Source organism: Colius striatus, chromosome Z (assembly GCF_028858725.1).
Source record: "Colius striatus isolate bColStr4 chromosome Z, bColStr4.1.hap1, whole genome shotgun sequence".
Classification (NCBI taxonomy): domain Eukaryota; kingdom Metazoa; phylum Chordata; class Aves; order Coliiformes; family Coliidae; genus Colius; species Colius striatus.
Window position 1 is genome coordinate 42,137,768 of NC_084790.1, and position 22,436 is coordinate 42,160,203.

General features: G+C 35.1%; 1 protein-coding gene across 1 annotated transcript in view; it reads left to right on the forward strand.

Moving 5' to 3' along the window:
- Positions 1-22,436, forward strand: part of NDUFS4 (NADH:ubiquinone oxidoreductase subunit S4) — a 48,313-nt gene that overhangs the window by 19,962 nt on the left and 5,915 nt on the right. Inside the window, exons 2-3 of the mRNA XM_062018319.1 lie at positions 2,589-2,667; positions 20,457-20,629. Coding sequence (XP_061874303.1) covers positions 2,589-2,667; positions 20,457-20,629 — 252 coding nt within the window. The remainder of the gene's footprint in view (positions 1-2,588; positions 2,668-20,456; positions 20,630-22,436) is intronic.

Sequence of the window (22,436 nt, forward strand, 5' to 3'; positions counted from 1 at the left end):
ATGGTCTTGAGTAAAAAAAGATGTCAAATGACACATGCTCAGTGGACGTCATTTTCCAAAGGCATGACATTGATACTTTTCAAAGATGATTAATGAATTCCCAAATGAAGAAAAACCCCAACAAAACAGAAAACCCAAACAAATTCAAACTGAATTCTACTAAATTTAATTCCAGATACCATTTATATTACCAGAAAAAGTGTAATTCTGATCAGTCTTATTACTTAAGTCCTGTCATACTCAAATCTTCACATGACGCCTCTTCACAGAACAAGGTTTAGAGAACTTCTTGATTAAATTAGTTTAGATTATTTTCTACCCAGAAAGCATCAGTGTTGTTGATGCAAATGTCCTTTTTTTGACTATATATGATATAGTATAGTGTAATATAGTATCACGTGAAGTTGTGGAATACCTGCAGAATACTACTTTGATACTAAAATTCTTGGAGTGGAACTAATTGTCCTGATTCAATGTTTTTACCTCATTTACAGTTGGAAATTATGTGACTTCACCACTGGAACTGAAGTGTGATGCTGCTGTTCCAAAGGCTTTTAGGATAACTTTCCTCTTGGTGTGTTTTTGAATAGCACCTTATAACAGTGATTTCTTACAGCATACTGCTCCATCCAGGCTTTATGAATAATTCTGTGATTCTATGAAGTATTATTTTACATTTAAAAATTTAAAAATTTCGTCTGTGTGGAGCCAGAAACTCGCTGGGACAGAGATTTTGAGCTAACAAAGCAGATATAATTTTGATGTTTCAGAAGTTCTTGTGCTCCCTTGTACTCAAGTAACATCTTTTTCTTCAACACATTTTTCCAGGCAGATTTTGTCATTTTAAATAGGAATAGATAGACCTGTCCATATCTCAAAGTTATGGTAATTCTGTATACTTTGTGCTGTGAGTTTATTCTCCATGATGTGGAGATTTTTTGAAAGTTGTTATTGACAAATGTAAAATAATTTAGTAGATTATAATATGTGTTAGAAGTACAGATTTTTGGAAATCTACATTTGAAATGTTACTGAACTGAACTTTATTCCAGTTGCATAGTTTCATAAGATTCTTGTGGCTTTCTTTATAGTTGCTAATTCCAAATTCCTTTCTAGTGTAGATTCTACCTCCTAAAACTTTATCATGCTAATGTTCTCTGAAAGTTGAATATTTGTTTAGTTGGTGTTCTAAATCGAGTGCAGCTATGTTAATTAAATGATCAAGTTCATATCTTCAAATTAATTTTAGTCAGAATAAACAAGGGAGGGATTTGAGATTAGAAGACAAGGAAGATATATGTGTTTTGGGCCCCTAGTGAGGTCTTCCATGTTTCCATGCCTTAGTAGAGTGGGGTAGAAGTTTCACTCTTTTAGTTCAGTGGGTTATGATGGATTGAGCACAAGATATCCTGAGACACATTATTGACTATTTAACAGTTGTAGTTTATGTTAGGGAAGAGGTTGGTTTGGATATTATTGCAGATTTTCTGAAAGTCTTGGAATTTGTCTTTAAAAGCTGTGGAATCTTAAAAAATTAGGTAAATATTACCAATAGTGTTAAACTACTAGATTTATGGTTGTAAGTATCCCATGAAAAAAAAGCTCAGAGTTCATTTGCATCTGCAAGCATGTCTGGCTTCCCAAATTAGGTAATCTTCTGAAGAACAGATGAAACAAAAGTGGCTTAGTCCCTCTTACTGTTCAGTTGTCTATATTCTTGCATTTTTGTGCCTCATTTGTTTAAAATGACCTTAATTAAATGTGAAGCTTTTTGGCTTGTTTCAGCTGCTGTTGCATTATTTTGCCAAAAGATTATTTGTACTCAGAGAGCCCAATCCTGACATTACTGACAAAATGCAAATTCAGGGTGAATTTTAATTCTTAATTCAGCGTTGTGGAATTGGGTTCTTTCTTTCCATCTGTACCTTACAGGTTATGTAACTAACACAAGAATCTTAATTCTTGGAAACAAGTAAGCTGACCCATAGTGATTTAGTAGTGAAGCAAAATGGTTGTGAGCTTTGCCCATTCAACTGCAGAAAATGTTATTTGAACTATCACTTTAGGATTTATGTTGTTGAGGTTTTTTTGGTATTGATTTTGTGGTTTCATTGTTTGGTTTTGGAAGTTTTTTTACATTGTTTAATATTCTGTAGTTAAAGTGTAGAACTGGAGCTTTACCATTACAAATAGATTGAGGATTTTTTTCCTCTGATGCCATCATTTTAAGGATCAGAGTTCCGGAATGCTAGCAGCAGCCTTGTATTTTTCTGTCTGTTCGTGACAAACCAGCTACTGTACATTCATATAGAGAAGTACAGTCCTTGCCACTGGCAGTCTCTCTGTGACAGAGAGCCTGTAGGCTGACATAAAGTGCAGCCTGTTGTGAACTGCTAAGTGGGAGTCTGCCAAAAACTCAGCAGACAGAACTAATTGGGGAGAAAAAGGATTTTTGTGCCCTCATCTCTCCCTCTTCGATTTTTTTTTACAAGACGGATATTGTTAAAGTAACTTGTTTATGTAAGATTTGTCTGCCTCTATTTTCTCATTGCATGAATCATTTTTTAACTTCAAGTCTTGCACCACAGGTCACTGAGCACTTCCACATGGCGGCTGGCACAGGACCAAACTCGAGACACGCAACTCATCACAGTTGATGAAAAATTGGTAAGGGTTTTCTACTGCATACTGCTATGATACAGCCTTCAGGGTTATTTTTGCACAATAGTCATTCACTATGGTATTCAGTGTTCTTCTAGGAAAGCTGTGTAAATATGAACTAAAAAGCAATAATCCTTCATACATTTTTAAAGGGGAAACATTGGTAGAACATAGATATGTGAAGGAAATATGGCATTTGAAGTGTTAGACAATATAAAATGTTGAGTACCTTGTTTACTATTATATTATGGCCAAGGACCAGTAAGAGCTGTAATTTATAGCAAGTTTGTTCTTCTTGAAAACTGGGCATGTTTTCTGTGTAGTGAAATTATACAGAATTTGCCAGCTTCCTGAAATTGTCTTCATTAGGACCCATATTATTAAAAAAAAAGTTTAAAGAAGCATTATGCAAGATTATTGTTACTATGCACATATACTCTAGATTTTGAATATGCATGAAGGTTAGATTACAACTAGGAACAAATGCATAACATTCTTCTGCTAATCAGTAGCAGATCAGAAATTTGGCAATCTTTTCCTCTAAGTTCTTCCATAATGTGTGGTCTGTTACTGTAGATGCAACCTGACACTTATGTTTACATTATTCAATAGTATAATTTTTGTAAGACTTCTGGGGGGAATGCGTCACAGCAGAAGCATGCGTTTCATTGGTTTTCATATCACTTTTGAATCTTAAGGGGAAAAAAAATCCCATGATGTATACCAGTCAGTTCATATTGTGTGTACATTCTTTTATCCCTGAAGCTGTATTAACTATTTAAGAAATATTTGGAATTTGTATTTATAAATTGAATATTTGCAATGATAACTACAGGTTGAGACAGCTGAGTTTAACAGTCTATTGGAGAAAAACAACACTTCAGGACCTTTTTTCTCATGCTTTGTAATATAGACCTAGCAATAAGAATGTCCTGACACAATAATAATGTCAGTACAAAAATAATGTACTGACAGGTAAAAAAAAACCCAGTTATTTTGTAAACTTTTTTCCAAATTTAATCGTATGATTTGGGGTTTAACAATTAAGGGGAAAACACTGCATTCTAGCAAACAGGATTATCTTGCTAATCTAGTTGTGTAACTTGGGATTCAGGAAATTTCATTTAATGTACAAGAGTTCATGAGTCACTATGTAAATAAGATTCACCAATTAAATAGACCTACATTTCCCTAAATAAATTATGAATTGCGTTTGATTGTGGTAGTGCTGTTATTTAACATTTAAAAAAAAAAAATCTAAATTGAGTTTTATAATGCCGGAAATTACAGTATCACATTTCCCATTGTGACCTCCAGTAATGGATACATAGATCTGAAGGAGACTACAATGTGAAGACAAACCCACAAAATAAATCCTCTTCTGTCTTCCAGTTTGAATTTAAATGTATATTACTCTAATTTGAGGTTGTACGTTACCATGTCTAGCTATGTGAGTTTGCACTTTCAGTTGAATTAAAGGGATCCTAAATGGAAATACAACTATTCTGTTCTCTTAGTGTTGGTGTAAATGAAATGTGAAGTAGTTCTTTCTAGTGTCTTTATATGTTTTCATCAAATTGAAGGTTCTGTTATCATAGTTGGGGTGTTTTTAAGATCTCGTAGTAGCAGCTATTGGATAATTTAGTTTGATTTTGATACATACAATGTATCTAATGATTATTTTATTTTCAGTTCTCTCAAATATTAGATTAAATGTTAGACTGAGTAATATTTTACTACAATATTGCATAAATAGTTGCACATTCTAGATGCACATATTTTTTTTCCAGATTTTTGTAGAGCTTGAAATAAGGTGATAGAAAACTAGATTATTTGTAGATTTAGGAATTTTTTTTTTTTTAGAATTTTCCATAACATGGCAAAATATCTAGTAATTGATGTTCTATTAGTGGACAAAAATTTATATCCTATTATCAAGGAAAACATTAGGGAGAAAGAGGTTTGATGTGGTTTTTCAACTCCATCAGAATTAAAAGAAGTTCTCTAGACACTTGTTAAACCCGTGGAAATGTAGAGTACTGTATTAATTTAGGCTGTTGCAGTATATTTTATAATTTTAAGTAGGATTAATTACAACTTATTGCAATGAAATTAACATATTACATTACTTTTCAGTTTTTAAAATAATATTAAGTGTAGTAAAACTGCTATTTCCATGCAAATTTAATTAAAATGTATTCCAGGAGTTACTGTTGAACTTTTAATTTAGAAAGACACCTGTACCAGATGTATGCATCTTATGCATCAGAAATCATTAAGTCATATTTTGATGGATTTGTTGGCTTTGTTGTACTTCTGTTTTTTAAAAAAATTTAAGGCATCATCCTATGGGTGGATTTTATGTGTAAATCACAAAGAAGAAACCAGTGAGATACCATTATCCCCATTTGCCTTCTCTTACTTACTTACTTTGAAACTGAATCCTTTTTGAGTTGATGTTCACAAGGCTAATACAGTAGTACTGTAGTTATTGTAAACATTTAACTGTGTATTATATTTGAATTACTGTGTTTATTTTCTTTGATTTTGTAGATGTTGTATTCTTTTGTATAGATGCATGAACTTGATCAACAGGGATTCACTTGAATTATCTAAAGTTACATCTCATTCTGTACATACTAAAATATTCTTTGTCTTGGGAAATACAAATGAAATAGAATGAGGAAGAGCATCTAGACATTGAATTATTAAGCAGTAGTCTGTAACCTACCTACCCCAGCCCAGCATGTGTTGAATGCAACAGGAAAGTGAGTTCTAATGGAATAGTAGAAAATTCAGTAGTTGGGGCCACATTAATTTTTCATGTTAGAAAAATATAGAACTCATAAATGGAAAAGGAGTTAAATACTTAGCCTGTACAGAATGCATCCAAGAAATTATATCTTTGTCTCAGTTACTGTTTTCAGTGAAAATTGAATAAATAACTTTTAATGAACAGTTACATCCAAAGAAAATAACATACAGCATGAACAAAGCTAAACAGAAATATAGTTCTTGCATCACATTTGAGTCTCTGGCCGCCAATTAGGTCTTATTCCAAGAGTCTGGAAAAATAGCTGTGTGAAAAGTAGTCTCTCAAGACCCTGCTTGCATTAGGAAATTTGGGCTATAGAGGACAAGAGCTGTCCACAACAAATCTCCCTCAGGTGGTGTTCCAAATGATTTAACTGTTTGTGTGTACGGAGTAACATAGCTTCCATCATAGTTATAAAAAGCTTCAGTGGTTTTGCCTAAAATTGAGTTTGAACTATTTTAAATTACTGTTTCACAGAATCACAGATTCTTAAGGGTTAGAAGGGACCTCGAGATCATCTAGTCCAACCCCCCTGCCAGAGCAGGCCACCTAGAGTAAGTCACACAGGAACTCATCATTCTAAGTAGGATGCACCAGTACTGTTTGTTGTAGTTTGTTATCCAGTTCAGCAAGTGTGCTTAAAGCAGGCTTCCCAGTAAAGTGCTGGTAATGCTACATTGTGGATGTCTAGCCTGGAGTTCTTGCTTTTGTGAAAGTTAGTCTGCAGTTGTAAGGTACCCACAAATACTTGCCAATAAAAGGACTTTTGTAGTGTTTAAATGATACCAATGTGATAAGAATGTTTCAAAAGTAAAACAACTGCCAGAAAATAATTTTTGCATCTCTAAAGCAGAATATTCCACACATGTTGTATATGCTGTAGCTCAAAGCAAAAACTTTTGCAAGACCAGTTGTAGGGTTTGGTCACTATGGAAGTGCTGGAAACATTGTGGAACTGTGGTTAAGAGTCAGCTGTTAGGTGTAGTCATCTCATAGATGTTTTATTGTCTAAATGAATTCTATCAGACAAAGATAAAATAGGCTGAGTTGCTACACAAATTTAAGCATTCTTGAGCAACGCTATCAAGTGCGATTGAAACCGTTCTAAAGTAGTTTTGTTAGCATTGTGAGGACATGTAGGAGTAGACTCTTAAAAGCTGAACAGGCTAACTACAATGGTACTATTGGCATTTCAGCACTTATTCTGAAGTAATTTTGTTTTGTCTGTGCTGTTAATAAACCTTTTCTTCAGTGATGGTTGAGATGTCTCAGTACTGAACTTCAACAGATCTAGTTTTCATAGAATCATAGAATGATAGGGGTTGTTTTTCTGATTGTAGACAAAATCTACATAACTGGTGAAAGATAAGGTGCTTTGATCCTCTCTTTGAGGATCAGTTCATTCTTTTTAGATGATGTTCCAGAGAAGCCGTAAATGCTGTACTCTGCAGCAGCCTGGGGCAAAGTGGGCTTAGTAGATCAGGAAAAGGCTGTGGATCTTGTTTATCTGGATTTTAGTACCATTTCCCAGAGCATTCTCCCAGAGAAACTGGTTGTCCATGGCTTGGACAGATGCAGTATTCACTGTGTAACAGTCTGGATGGCCAGGCCCAGAGAGTTGTGGGGAATGGAGTTAAACCCAGTTGGTGTCTAGTCACCAGTGGTGTTCCCCGGAGCTCAGTGTTGTGGACAGTTCTGTTTAATACCTTTACCACTGTTCTAGATGAGGGAATTGAGTGCACCCACAATAAGTTTGCAGAGGATGCCAAGTTGAGCAGGAGTGTTGATCTGCTAGAGGGCAGGAAGGCTCTCAAGAGCCTCTCTTTGAAGAGGGACTGGACAGACTGGATCAGTAGGCTAAGGCCAGTTGTATGAGGTTTAACAAGGCCAACTGCCAGGTCCTGCACTTTGGCCACAACAAAGCCATGCAACGGTACGGAGCTGGGGAGAGTGGCTGGAAAGCTGCCTGGAGGAAAAGGACCGGGGTGTTAATGCACATCAGTTGAACATGAGCCAGCAGTGTGCCCAGGTGGCCAAGAAGGCCAATGGCATCCTGGCTCGAGTCAGACATAGTGTGACCAGCAGGACCAGGGAGGTGATCATCCCCCTGTACTGGGCACTGGTGAGGCCACACCTCAAATACTATGTCCAACACTGAGTTGCTGGAGCGTGTTCAGAGACAGGCAGTGAAGCTGGTGAAAGATCTAGAAAAGAAGTCTTATGAGGAGCTGTTAGGAGAACTGGGGTTGTTTAGCCTAGAGAAGAGGAGGCTGAGAGGAGACCTTATGGCTCTCTACAACTATCTGAAAGGAGGTCACAGCAAGGTAGTGTTGGCCTCTTCTGTCAAGTAGCAAATGATAAGACAAGAAGAAATGGATCAGATCTTAGGAAAAATGTCTTTACTGAAAAGATTGTCAAACATTGGAACAGGCTGCCGAGGGAAGTGGTTGAGTCATTCACCATCCCTGGAAGTATTTAAAAGACATGTAGATGTGGCACTTGAGGACATGGTTTAGTAGTCGACTTGGCAGTGTTAGGTTTACAGTTGGACTTGATGATCTTAAGGTTCTTTTCTAACCAAAATGATTCCGTGATTCTAATAACCATTGTGAAACTGATACCAAGAATCTCAGGAACTTTCTCTTGGCTGTGGAGGTGGTAGTGTCTTATGTAAGTATTTACTACTGGATAATTCAAGAGTAGCTGTATATTAATAGGATTCTTAGAACATGAAGTTCCTTTAGGAAAAAAGTTGGAGGACACTCCAGTCCATTTTTTTATGAGGACTGCATTATTAGCAAACATCACACAGTGTTTTCAAGATTAAGTATTCTTTCAGTAAAGGTGAAATATTCAAAAGAGAAGACTGTTTGCAAGTAAAAATATTTTTTGATTTAAGAGGGGACTTGCGTAGAGTTAAATACTTAAAGACTTTTACTCTTTGGAGTCACAGATACTTTATTTGTGAATCTACATTTTTGTTGCAAAACATAATTATTAAAAAAAATCTTTTTCTCTTTCCACCATGGAAGATTAAGAAATACAGCTGTGTGGAGGAGAAAGCTATCTTGGATAATTTTGTCAAGCAGCTAATGTGAAATTTAGTAGTTAAAGGTTTTAATGATTTGAGGGATAGTGATATTCCTTTGCGCTTCACATACGCCATGCTTGTTTGCCAGAGCATATGTTTAGTCCTAAATGGTGATTTGTTTTGTTTTTAATTTAAGTAGTTCAGCAGTGTCTTCTTTATAGTTTTGGCTGGTAGTTGCATTTGGTCTTAAATATAGTACAAGCCTAGGTTTAGTTGTGTAGTTACCAGATTATCTAGTTATGTACAAATTTTCAGTACAGCAAATTCACAATATTTTGCTGTTTCACAATTAAACTCGTCTTCATTTGAAATATCCTAACTCAATTCAATCTATACTGCTTGCTGCAACTTGTTTTTGTTAGCAATTGCAGTTTGATGAAGCTTTCAGTGGTTTAGAAAACCCAGTTGGCTGATACTGATAAAGAGCTTTCTGTAAGAATGTCTGCAGGCAACAAGTTACCCCCCCATGATAAAGAAGCTTTCTATAACTGACATTCTGAGTAATGAAATTGCCATCACCTTTAGTAGACTTTTAAGAGCAATAAATATTGCTATATGGCTAAATTTCAGCTTGGAAGAATTTTGTTTCTCACCATTTTGCAACTAGCCGAGAACATTGTATAGACATATGTATATCAGGGAGAGACTCTCATAGTCATGTCGGTTTATTTTGGTTTTAGGATAGGGTAAAGGATTTTGATTTCTATGGTGCATGGTAGTGCTATCTCTGCTGGTTATTGGAAGGAGGAGTGTCTGAGATTGAGGTTACACAACCTTCTAACATCTCGAGTGTCTGTTTTGTCTGGGCTTTCTTCATGCAGAATTCTTGTGCAAACATTTCAAGGCTTTAGTCTGTAGCACTGGGTCAAAGAATATGTCTCTTTGAAGGATATGCAAGCGATTAATTTTTTGTTTGTTTGTTTCGTTACATAGTATTTCATTTTTTATTAAAAAATACTAGTTTTGAAGAGCTTACTATGATGCCTGCTCAGAACAAATTAAAAGGAGTGTCTGTGCCATGTTTAGCTTGTCTGGCTCCCAAAGGGTTATTCAACATGCAAATACTTGTTTGGTTTTGTAAGCCTAAATATGCAAGCAATGTTTTAATCTACTAGAAAGAATAAAAGTAAGGCATTGATATAGTGTAATAAACAACAGCAATAAGAAGTAATTTCACTTTTGGAGTTGTTTTGTTTAGTACTTTTGGCTTTTAAAGACCAGATAGTATTATTGTGTTCTCGTAAAACAATATAATTATCTAAACCTTTTCTAGAAGACCTAAGTTAGTATCTGTTATGAAATCTTTCTGTAGATGACGTGAATTCCTCTTTTCCTGTCAGGAATAGAGAATAAACAGTTCCTTGTAGAGCTCTTGCTTTTCTGTTCAATCAAATTTGTCTTTCTGCACTTTGTAGTACATCTATGTTGTAGATTGAAGATATTCACAGTAGCCTAAGTAAGTTCTATGTACAGCTTTGAAAGCTGTTTCTAGTCATTATATTCTCGTTAAATCATTTTATCAAATCAGAAAGGAAAATCTTTCTCTGGAAATCCCAGTAATCCTGTGGGAATCCTTGAACATCTTGGTCATGGTGCAAGAGAGCTTTGTGCTTCTTCAGTACTACCTCTTTTCTATTCAGGAGATCAGTGATGGAATGGAGCTAGTTGCTCTTCCAGGTTTTTATGGCTTGTTTATGAGACATCTTTGAACTGTTTTCGTGGCTGCTTTCTCGAGTTAGGAGTGTTAACCCATGGTAAATGGGAACATGGACTGTGTAGAGAGCATCTGAGCATCTGATGCCCAGATCTGGAGTTTTAATGTGCAGTTTAGTTCTGTTGTGAAGCATGTTCTATAGATAAACTGCTCAATCTCTTAGTGATTTTTTTTACATACTCTGTACTATTCCTTCTGTAAAGCCTTTTGGCTTACATTTAGTGCAAAAAAAACCCACCTTTGCTTTATGGGGAAATAACTTTTATCCTGTTACCTGTAACCTGAGTTAGTTAGTGAGAAGAAGCTGAAGTACAAGGAAGTTCTCCAAAATACTATTAAGACATACCAAATACTGTATTTTGTAAAAGATGTTTTAATTATATTCCAAATGTTTTGAAAATATTAAAACTACAACGATTAGCTCTGATTACAAACATATGAGGAAGTGAGTAGTTTTTTTATTACAGATTCATTGTATAGATGTACATATCTATTCACATATAAAACCAAATAACGGTATTTCTTTATATAGGCCAGTATCATCATAATAAATGAAGTATTTTTAAGTTTTCACTGAGTAGCATGTTAACTAGGCTGAAGGGGTTTTAAGATTAAAATTGTAGTTTGTCTTAGTTTTGGGTTTTTTTTGGTTTTGGGGTGATTTTTGGGCTCTTTATTCTCCTGGTTTATATTTTTTTCTTAGGACCAGATTTTTGTTGCCATGTCCACTCCATTTGAAAAGATTCTTGCTTCAACTAATTGTGGATCTCTGATAAGTCAGAAGTTGGATATCTTCTGTAATGTCTATTTCCAATACAAATTCTTAATTTTTTTATCACCATTCAGTAAGCACAGTTGTACATTATACTCTCTTTGAGTTTTATCCCCTCAGTGGTAGAAAACTGAAAGAAAAGATGTAGCCTATCAAGTGGAATTACTGAATTTAATTGACTAATGATTTCTTGTATCGGGAAGTATGTTCTGTCCTGTAAATAACCTTTAAGGCCAAGCATATAAAGGCCAAAGCACAAATTACAGGGACAGACTTCTGTACAGAACAAGCTAAGAACGTTTTGTGAAGTAACACTAACACATTCTGGTCATGATTTAGCTTTTTAGAGAGACATTGGAGAAAGCTGCTGTTTTAACTAGCCCTATAGTTAAATTTAAAGAAACCAGTTTTGTTCAGTGGTCTTAAGCTGTGCATTTTACTGATGAAGTTGAAACAGTTGAAGTCTCATCAACCTGTCCCATCCCTACCAGGCAATAATTACTGTGTTACCCTTGGAAAAGCATCTTCTAAGACACTTTTAAGGCTTAGAAGCTGTATGCACTAATTAACAGAAGATAGTGAACATTTAAGCTGTTAATAACCGAAACATCCCTGATGCATAGACCTTCAGTATGCTAACACTGCCTAACAGTTCTCTATTGTGCATCTCTTTAACGAGGGTAACTGTGTCAGTTCTTTTCTTGCTTCACTACCTGCTGTGTATGGAAATTATGTACACTATTTAGCACTTACTTTCAGCTTTTAAAGTCTATGCATATTACATAGAAGCATTAAATCTTGCATTAGGGTAAGGGACAGCTTTTAGCCGATCTGGCTTCCTTGTAATTTGTTAAATTCAGTTATTCTTCTAAAAAGCAGGCACCAACGGGGATTTTGCTCTAAATTTGCATTTCTTGATTGGGGATTTGCTTCTGTGTTTCTACCCTATGTCTCACACCACTTGTACTATGTAGCAAAGACCTGTTACAGAAATCACTTTCTCATAAAGGAGATGTGAAGAATAGAGAACATGCCTCACAATGAAGACAGGCATTGGTTTACATGAACTCACGATTTCTTGATATTGTTCTTAGTAGCAGACCATGCATTAGTGTGACAGTGTGTCAAGCTAAACTAAAAAACACAATTTTGGGGTTCCCCCCCCAACCTTTGGATGAATGTCTTTTTTGAATAAACAAAAGCCTAAAGAATTGGTTAAATTTTAACCCTTAAAGTTAGGTGGTTTTCCACAGCAACCACTAAATAGGTAATTAATAGGTAGTTGGGAGGTGAAAGGAAAAGTACACCAGATTGCAGCGCAGTGAGTTTAAAAAAAAAAAAGGAAAAAAAAAAAAAAAAAGCTCTAGCTGCCATCCCAGAGAGATCCTTAGTTATTTAAAATTTAATCCACAACCATTATTTCATATGCCATAGTGATAACATGTCTTAAGGCTTCATAACTGGAAATCTTACTAGAGTTATCAAGTCCAAAGACTTTGCTGCACATCCAGATTTGAACTCAACAGCTCAGACTTAGGATATTTACTGTCCAGATTAGAGTAAGAATTGACTAAGATGTTCCTGCTTCACATCATCAATTGCACTGGTTATGTGTAAGTAGTGTCCCAGTTCACTGCTAGACTCTGTATGTCATGTTCCCTTGGGTCTTTGGCAGCCTGAACTGGTAAGGGAGCTTTCCACAAAATTTAAGATAGGTTAGACCACTTTCCCTCTGAGGCCTGAAGATGATGAAGGAAGTGGTGCTTGTGTTTGGGAACTCTGCTGGGGTCTTATTTGAAAAATTTCTTAATGGTTAGTGAAAAAGAAGCTTTGCAAGTTTTTCAAATGGCTATAAATCTGATCAGAACTGTTAATTTTCATCTTCCTGACAGAATTCCTGAAAACCAGTAATTTTATAAAATTCATTTAAATCATGTGCTTATGATTTATTTTGTAAATACAGGTAACCTCTCAACAAGGACTTTACTAAAATGGCATCAGAAACACACCAACACAAGAAATATTCCCTCTGTGCAAGATTAGTCTGTATTTTGACTCTCACTTCAGGTGTAGAAGAACCTAGCCTGAGCTACTGGTTCACCTTTGGATGTCCATTGTCAGATCTATGTTTTATAGACTGTAAGATCAAGAGTCATCTGTAGTGAAAAATTGAAGATATTCTTGAAATGTTATATTTAGCTTTGCTAGCCAGTGTGATTTCTGTGACTTACACTAGGAGTACAGTGTAAATAATCAGAACCACAAAATGAATAAATTTTGATTGAAAGAATATGTGATCAGTGAACTGCAAGTGAACTACAGTATGCTATTTAGTACTATCTACAAACTTGAACTGGTCAGGGGAATCAGTACAAAGCTGTCTGTTCTAGGTGGGTTATAGCTGCTTGTGCTCCTGTCTTTCCTGTAAAGCTCCTTACTACTTGTGGGGTTTTTTTGTTTTTAAACTGAGAAACAGTATTTGTAAGAACAGTTGCTTATAGTAGTAAAGCAGTAGAATGTTGCTATAACTGCAAATTATTCCTAGAGGATTCAGTTTATTTTAATTGTTTGGTTATCTTCTTTCATTTCTAAATGCAGGTAAACTGTGTCTTCCTCTACTTTTATTTGAACCTTTAAAGTCTAAAAACTTTGTGTAATTGTATTCTTAAAATTTATATTTTGCACATTTTTTCATCTGATGATTGTAAAGGTCTTGTATAGTGCTTCAAATTTGTATGAAATGCCTCACAGGCAATTAAAAAAACTCAGCCACTTGGATGAGTGGAAGCAAACTATTTGCTTATATGTACTTCAAATGGAAGTTCTAGGAAGTGTAGTCTGTCTAAAACTTGCTGTACTACAAGAAAAAAGTGGTTTACAAAATCTGTAAGTTAATTGATACTTTTTTCCACTTTGTTTGAGATAAGCATACTGTTTATCATTTCCTCAATCTGAAGAATGTCATGACCACACTGAAGTCCATGATGACTACTAGTAGCAACATCAGTCTGTTTTTGCAGAATTACAATACTACTCAGTTTAATAATGGTTTACTTAATTTTAGTGTTATGGAGAAAGTGCAAAGTGTAAAACGAGACATTTGATTTCTCTTCTCTTTAATTTCATTGTGTTTACCCAGACAACATTTGCTAAACGGAGATATACTGTTACAGGAAAAAAACACATTAATAATTAAATAATCATTTTGTCTTACTCTTTGATTCTTTCTTGGCAGAAAAACTTTACTAAGCATGAAATATCTCTCTGTGCTGAAAGTGGGACTTATGTGTTTTGAATGTTTAATTTTTAAATTTCTAAACTGTTTTTTACCTGTCCATAAGAACGCAAGCTGAATAACAGGTATTTTTTTCATATTTCTCAGGAAAAATGCCTCTGTTTTGAGTCTTGTCAGGGCACTGAGAGGAGGAAAATCTTACTATTTTGCTTTTATTTTTAGTATTATGGTTTGAACTAATGAAAGTATTAACACAACAGCTTTTGCCATAACTTTTACCATCAGTCACTTTTAAAAATACACTCTATTCGCTTTTGTCTCATGCAAAATTCATACAAAACTTGGGAATGTAATGTAGACTAAAGTGTTTTAAGATGCAAAGTAAGAGTTCAGGAGTAAGAAGTTTTCTCCTTATTAGTTTGAAGACATGTTTCAATTTGTAGAAAGCACACAGATTTTCTAGAAGTCTAATCAGGTTGTTGGTTGGGCTTGATTATTGTAAAAGTATTTTCCAACCAAAATGATTATATAATAATTATTCCTGTTTAGTCTTTTGCCATATTGTTTGCACAAGTCCAAGGGACATTGACTTAAATGTTGCCATTATGTTTGTAGTATCTCATGCAAGTGTCATGGAATAATATAGGACATGCAAAATACTGGGAAAGCAGAGTAAGCTTTTGTTGCAGGGGGACGACAGGGAAGTTATCAAGGAGGTTTTTTAGCAACAGCAAGTATGTAGCCATCATGGCTGTTAAAGTACTATTTCTTCAGATGTGAAATACAAACTGATGAATAGAGTTATTTGAATCTAACAGCATTTGGGACTGTTTTAGATGCTGACACCTGCTTTGCATAATGGCAGTTGATAGTCAAAAAGTATTATAATGGACTTATATTGATTCCAGTAATGTAACAACTTCTGCTTCTGTTAGACTCACTTTTCAGCATGTCCTTTTCTCCATATCCACTTTTTCTTTAGTGTTTTCTGCAAAACTGCCTATGGAAAGAGATTCTGTTTAAATGGATGCTTTCATGCAATCATTATTATTATTATTGAAGCCTGTTTACAATGTTCATTTTTCTTTTTTCAAACACAGTTCTTTCACTACTTTTCTCAACTTCTTTATTAAATATTAATCATTATTCAGGGTGTTTAGATGAGAGGACACGTTATGGGTAATGCCATGTTCTTCACAGATTACTTTGATAATGTAAAATGATTGTGAAGCTTGAAAGAATACTGTATTCTGTATGATACCAAGTTTCCTAAGGGCAAATATGATTTTTTCCCCTTGTTCTGTCCATAGCTGTTAGATAAATGTTGTCGGATCATGTTTAGTTCATTCTGCTCCATTTTTCCACTTAAAATTTGCATAGTAGTTCTGTTCTCATAGATTCAAAAATACTGTATTGAAGTATACAAATGTAAATGTTCTCATCCTGACTCACAGCCTCAGTAGCTGAGCTCACTAAATAAAAAGCTTCTTTCATGATAGCTGTTTTGTGAGTATTATGCAAGATGTTCTGTGCCTTGCTATAACAGCTCCTGAAGACAGTGCGTTGCAACATGAATTTATAGCAAAACTTTGTGCTCTTAACTCTGGTAAAACATGTTAGGGGTGGGGAAGAGAGCAAGCTGTTGTAAGCTCCTGTAATGTACAGAAACCTTCTACTTTCCCTCCTTTCTAACAAGTGTAAATTATTGAGGTTAAGTAGGTGGGGCAACCGGAAGTAATTACTAAGGCCAGTGGCATTTTTGTGGTTTAATAAAGGCAGAAGCTAATTATTCAAGTTTTATTTAAGTGAAATGGTGCCAAAAAGGAGATTCCTGCAGAGCAGCTGCACTCCTTCAGTGTTACCCTAATTTACCACAGACACAACTGTCACAAACAGAACTTTTAAACTTGATATATAGCCACAAAAGTAAGGAGCTCTTTGTCTGGAGTGCATGCAGAAGAACTCCTTTATACAAATCAACCGGCAGATGATGGACAATGATGAAAATTTGATTCTTTGAAGTCATAATGGTCATTGAAATGTGTGAAATTCTGGTATTGAAAAGAAAGCGGCTAGGAAGACTCTAAATCCTGGGTGGTTGCTGGAAGCTTGCTGGGAGGTTTTCTGTGTTTTGACATCAACTTCCCATTGCTTGTTCCCTGTTTCCTTTATTTTTTTTTTTTTAAAAAAAAAGGAGGGGGGGTGTCTGCTAAACAGTAGATAGTTGATAGTGGTTATGTACAGTTTTTGTCTATGTGTGGAAAGAATGTCTTAGGAGAAACATGACACCTTTATGCACACCTGACCCATCTATTCAAAAACCATTTGTTTTCAGAGATACTGTCAATCATTTTCTCTCTTTCCTTTGAATTAAAGAGTTCTATTTCCTGTCCCCTTTGGAATTTATGCTGTTAGTGGAGTAAGTATTTAAAAGAAGGAAATTCTCTTTTCGTTCAAAAGTCAGGCCAAATCTTGTTTTCATTGACACTGCCGCCAGTTTTGCTGGTGATGTATGGTGTGTATATTGTTTCATATGACTTTCCCTACCAGCTTTATCACGCTTTTCATCACAAGTTTTCTTAAAGCTGTAATAAAGACACAAGTTCTTTTTGTAGGCATTTGTAGGCAATTGGATATGTTTTCTGCCGTTTAATTTCTCCCTCTTAGCTTATTCCAAGAGCAAAACTGCCTCAAAATGAGTATTTTCTATTTTTTTTTACTTACAGAAAAATTCAGAGATTGCTCTTGAAGGAAAAACCCTTTCTACACATTATGAAAAAACGAATATCAGAATGCACCTTTTAGATGATAGCCCATGTTAGAAATGTTCATTTCTAGTAAAGCAAAACTATACAGTTCAAATCACAAGTATTTTATGTTGTCAACATATTATTTAGGATTTTGAATGCTGAACACCTCTCTAATATTCTAATATGCTAATATAGCAAAAATCAATATGAAGCAATTTTTAAAAAATAAAAGAAATAGTAATGTGAGATCAGCTGTCAAAAATGTCTTTGTTTTGGAAAGTTGGTTCACAGGTAGTTTCAATGAGAACTTGAACTCAGAACAAAGCACTGAAGACACAGTAAAGAGTTCAACCCAGTGCAGCAGTAGTTCTTTTCAAGTATTATATTGTTTTAATGGCATCTTGGAGCGGGAGCTTTAGCCCATTGAAATGTCGCTTAAAGGACAGGTTCTTCTGTCACTAGCTGAAGCTGTGTGGATGAAATGATCACAATAGAGTGTTGTAATGCATTTTAAAAGTGTGAGAAATCAGTTTGTCTAGACTAAGAGTGCGCCTACAGGGAATAGGAATTTTCGAGCTTCTGTGCTCTTTAGGTGTCAAGTATGTGATAGATGCCAAGCCTTTTTATTCCATATCTTTGGCAACAGCTCAGCTATGCTACAGTACCTTACATGTCTGCAGCAACGAAAACCAGTGATTTTATGTCAGGACAACTTGGGCTTCAGAAACCAGAAACTCATTGTCCTAACAACTGTTTGTTCAATTGCCAACTTTAAAATGGGGAAGATATCAATAAACAATTGCTAAATTACCAGAAGGTATGGAAACTTTAGCTATAATGAGTCAAAGTACAAAGAGATAGCAACACCATGCAGATATTTTAGTTTTGGAAAGTAGACAGGTTTTAGTTTTCACCTTGAAAAGATTTTTGCGGGATTAATTCTATATTATTAGTGAAATAACCAATTTGGAGCCAACTGATGCCAGAAAAAACATGGCTTAAAGGGACTTAGGGTTTGTCTGAGGTTTTGTTTTTATTTTCATCCAGATGAACAAGTCTAGGCATTTCTTTACTACAGTTACATCAGAGCATTTGCTGGTTTTTAATATGCTTTCTAGATTGTGTTCCATAAGCACTAATGTGGAGTGTTTTCATGATTCTCTGGTGTAGCTTAAAAAAAAAGGAAATTGTCTATGTCCATAATGTTATTTAACACAGTATCTTATTTTAATAATTCTGGAAAATAAATTAAAAAACTCTAAATCTGAAGCATAAAATTTGTAGTGGACATATGAGTTTCTGAGAATAATAATAGTAAAAAAAAAAGAGATTTTTAAAATTTGGGCTTTTGTGAAGCTTGCCTATTTGGAGGTAATTGATGATAACAAACCCAAAATTTTTGCATGTGGCAGATTGTTGCAGAGGGGGAAAATAACTATTTTTTGAATATTCCTACGTTTGCTCAATAGGCATGTTAAATACAGAAATGAAGGCTAATACAGTAGCCTATTCCTATAAACAGGCAAGCTGAAACACTGAGGCCCCACCAAGCTTTACTGCAGGTAAAAACTCCTTTTTGTTAACATAAAATGCTTTGCCAATTCAAATAAGAAAACTTTAAGCTATTTCCTTCTGAAACTGTGGTTTCTTCAGCGGTCAGAAACGCCAGTCTGTTCTACAAACGTGTTGCAACATTCCAGTGACTGGTAGTGTTTCTTTTTCATATCACTTCTAGATTCATATTAAAAATAAACATTGCTTCATCCTAATAAAATAATTCATAAAGAAATTGTTAAGATACTTATGACAATTTCTTTTAGTAGTCTGGGTAGAAATGTCAGAAGTTACAGAACTGATGTGCGTGCTTGCTTGTTTCCCCCTGCTGTTCTAATTACAAATACAAGTAAAATGCTTTAAACTTTCTCCCTTGTGCACTTTTGAGAGACTGGTCTCCCAAAATTTATTTCCTGAAGCAAAATGAAAAACAAGACTTGCCTCATTTCAAAGGATGATCTGGTGACAGCACCAAGAGCTTTTAAGTTTGCCACAAAACAAAATCCCATAAAGTTAGTAGCTACAGACATGTAAAGCCACAGTGTTTTATTTAAGCTATTTTGCTTTTCAAGTTGTGGTGGTACTGGTAAGATGAGTTCAATATGCCAAAGTTTTACTGCACTTTCTTGGATTTGTAGCAGTTTACTGTTTGTTCCTAGAAAGAGGAGGAGAGGGGAGGGAAGGGAGGAGACCAAGGAGCTCCACTAGCAGGAGTAGTTTAGCATCCTTAGAGATGGATTTGATGTTTGACTTGACTAGGGGGAACTGACAGGTTAATTCTATGTAATTACTGTTTAGTTTTTATCAAGAAAGTTCACTTTGATTGTATCAGATGCTGCTGAGAGTAATTTTTCTCATCAATTCTTGTGAGGTTTTTTGCAATCTTACTCTTTGTTAAAGTCAGGTAGTGTTTTTAGGCTGGTTTTCTGATCCTTCAGTTTTTATCTTTGCTAGGTTTATTTGTCAAAGGCTCACAAGTCAAGCATTACTTAGTAGAGGAGGACATACTACTGCTGAACCATATACAAAGTAACAAGCCTTTTTTTTTTTTTCCTTTCCTCTTGGTAGGATGGAATCTCCCGAATCCTTTTGTCCCTTCACAAAAATACCAGGAACTGTTACCAGTATCAAATGTTCTTCTCTTGCTCTTGACCATCAACAGAAGAATTGACTCCCCAAAGCTGACATTCATAGCTTGAAACATGATGAGACCATCATTTTTATTATTGATAATAGCTAATTGTTAGAGAAATGAGAGATGAATTCCAGTATCCAGTCTCAATCAATTAATAGATTATTGTCCAAAAAGATAACCTCCTGCATTTTCCTTTTTGTTAAGGATAGCTTCTTGAGTCATCACGGATGTTGGTGCTTCTTAATTATATATCGACTTAAGCTCAAGTGAAAACACACTGCAGCACATAGGTATCTGTCTTGGATAATGGTCCTGTTTATATGAAGTTTGAACTCCAAATGTTAACATAAAATTTCAGGATCTGTTGATGCTTCCATCTGTGCTCTAATATTTTCTTGAAGGGAAAAATAAGAACTTGCACATTTCTGCATTTGCTTTAGTTGATGTCCCATCACAGTCACAGCCATTGCATAGCTGGGAGATGAGCAGGTTCAGATAAGTGATCCATGCAAAATCTATTATATCCAGGGGAAGCAAGAGGCTAACAGCCCCAGCATGTTTCAGCTTCACTTCTATATAGCTGGCATCGTAACATACTTTTCTACAACATTTTTTCTAACTTAAAAATAAAAATAAAGCAAGAAATTATGTAAAATAATAATGTTTATCCTGGATACAAGCCTTTAATGTGAACCCTTCTTTAACAAATTCCAATTGTGTTTTTCATAGGATATCACTGCCTTAACTGGTGTTCCAGATGAGCACATCAAAACCAGAAAAGTCCACATTTTTGTTCCAGCACGTAATGCAATGCAAGCAGGAGTTAACAATACAAAGAAATGGAAGATGGAATTTGATAACAGGGAGCGCTGGGAGAACCCCTTAATGGGCTGGGCATCTACGTGAGTAGTTACTGAATTGAGAAATACTTTTTTTCTATATCTGGCTCTTACTAGTCATGTAAATTTTATGTTTGAAATATCCTTTCTACCTGTAAATCTGCTTGTGTTTTAACAGTACTTAGACTAAGTGGTTGGTTTTGTTAGTCATATGATTAATGATCTGTTACATTTAAAAGCAAATTTTAGCTCATGACATCATCTAGAAGAGTTTAGAAAAAGTCTTAACAACCAAAAATTTCAATGATTAACTTTGTGGTGCTGTTATTGTATGGCAGCATCAGGGAAAGAAGGTTATTACTTGCCTGAAGTAGTAAATCCTTCTCAGCTCTCAGTTGCATCTTCTAGATTTGTTTAAACATAAAATAACAGTACTCAGCTTATGGTTTTGGTTTTTTTTACAAAGTATTTTAAACATATGAAGATCAGAAATGAGGAGCCATAATGAATTTTAAAAAACGAAACAAAACACCACAACCTGCAAACAACTACTTAAAATATTACACTATCTGTTTCAATGTTCCTATTAGCAAAAATTCTGAAATGCATCAAGACCTAGAAAAGCACTAATATAGCTAAATATGCTGTAATTTGTAGATGTAAGTATAGCTTTGCTGCAGCTAATTTTTAGTTCTTTTTTTCTTGTACTGATTTAAACCTCCACCAACAAATTGTTTTCTGGGTGGGATTTATCTCAGCCAAAACAATGGCTTTTAACCTTTTTAAGAGTTATAACCATTTGTGTTAAAGAAACCACCTAGATGATTGAGCCGCGCTATTAAAGGCTTACATGTATGTTAAATTGTCCTGGAGTAAGTTTATTGGGGGAATTTCAAAATGAATGGCTGTTATGAATGAATCCATCTCCACATACATTTTTGTTTTAGGTTAGGGAAAGGAAGATTTCCTGTAAAGTAAGGTCCAGGTAGGCCAAAAGTGACTGCTCTGAACTGACACTGCTAGATTAAGGGGTTTGTAAACTAGTTTGTATCTGTTGATTTTTTTTTAAGGAATTCTCACAAAAAGTATTAGTGGGCATTCTGGTAGTTTCAAATTAACAATCCACACCTAGAAGTACCTAAGAAGAGTTTCTTTTCTTCCGATTTGATTTCTGCAAAGAACAGTCTTAGATGTTTTCCCATTTAGTTTTGAGTAACCTAATAGGACTAGTGGATTAGAGCCCTTGAGGTTCTACGGACCACAACACTTTTCACCTGAACTCGGTATATGTTTTTACCTGTAGATCTTTGCTATATTCTGTCATCGTACGGTCTTGTTTGCCTTATTGTTGTTGTTGCATTTATTGTTTCTTAGATATAGGAGTTTTTTTCAGTTCAAATTATCCAACTGTAAATCTAAATAAAATGGACTTATGGCAATTTTTTTTTTTTAATTTGGAGTTTTCATTACAAGGAATGCCTATGGGTAGTTCTTGACTGCATCTTTTAATATAAAACTGGAAACAAAGAAATGCGGGAAATGCCTGGTTTCCATTGTAGAAGAGAAGAAGAGAAGAGAAGAAAATACAGAAACCCGATTTATAGTGACTGATGACACAGTTTGGTGCAGATGTAGGAATTCCTGCAGCACCAGTGTTCTGACTCTGTCAGGACATCATGCTAGCCATCCCGAACTTCAGATTGCTCATGGATTATCACGAACACAGGGATAGCTCATTTATGGAAAGAAATCAAAAAGCTATGTTTTGATTGGATGAAAGGTGATCCCCCATGAAAAGACAACAAATGATTTCTGCACAGTCCTCATGTCCAAACTGCCTTGATCCCAGAAGGTTTTTGCCAGACCTGCA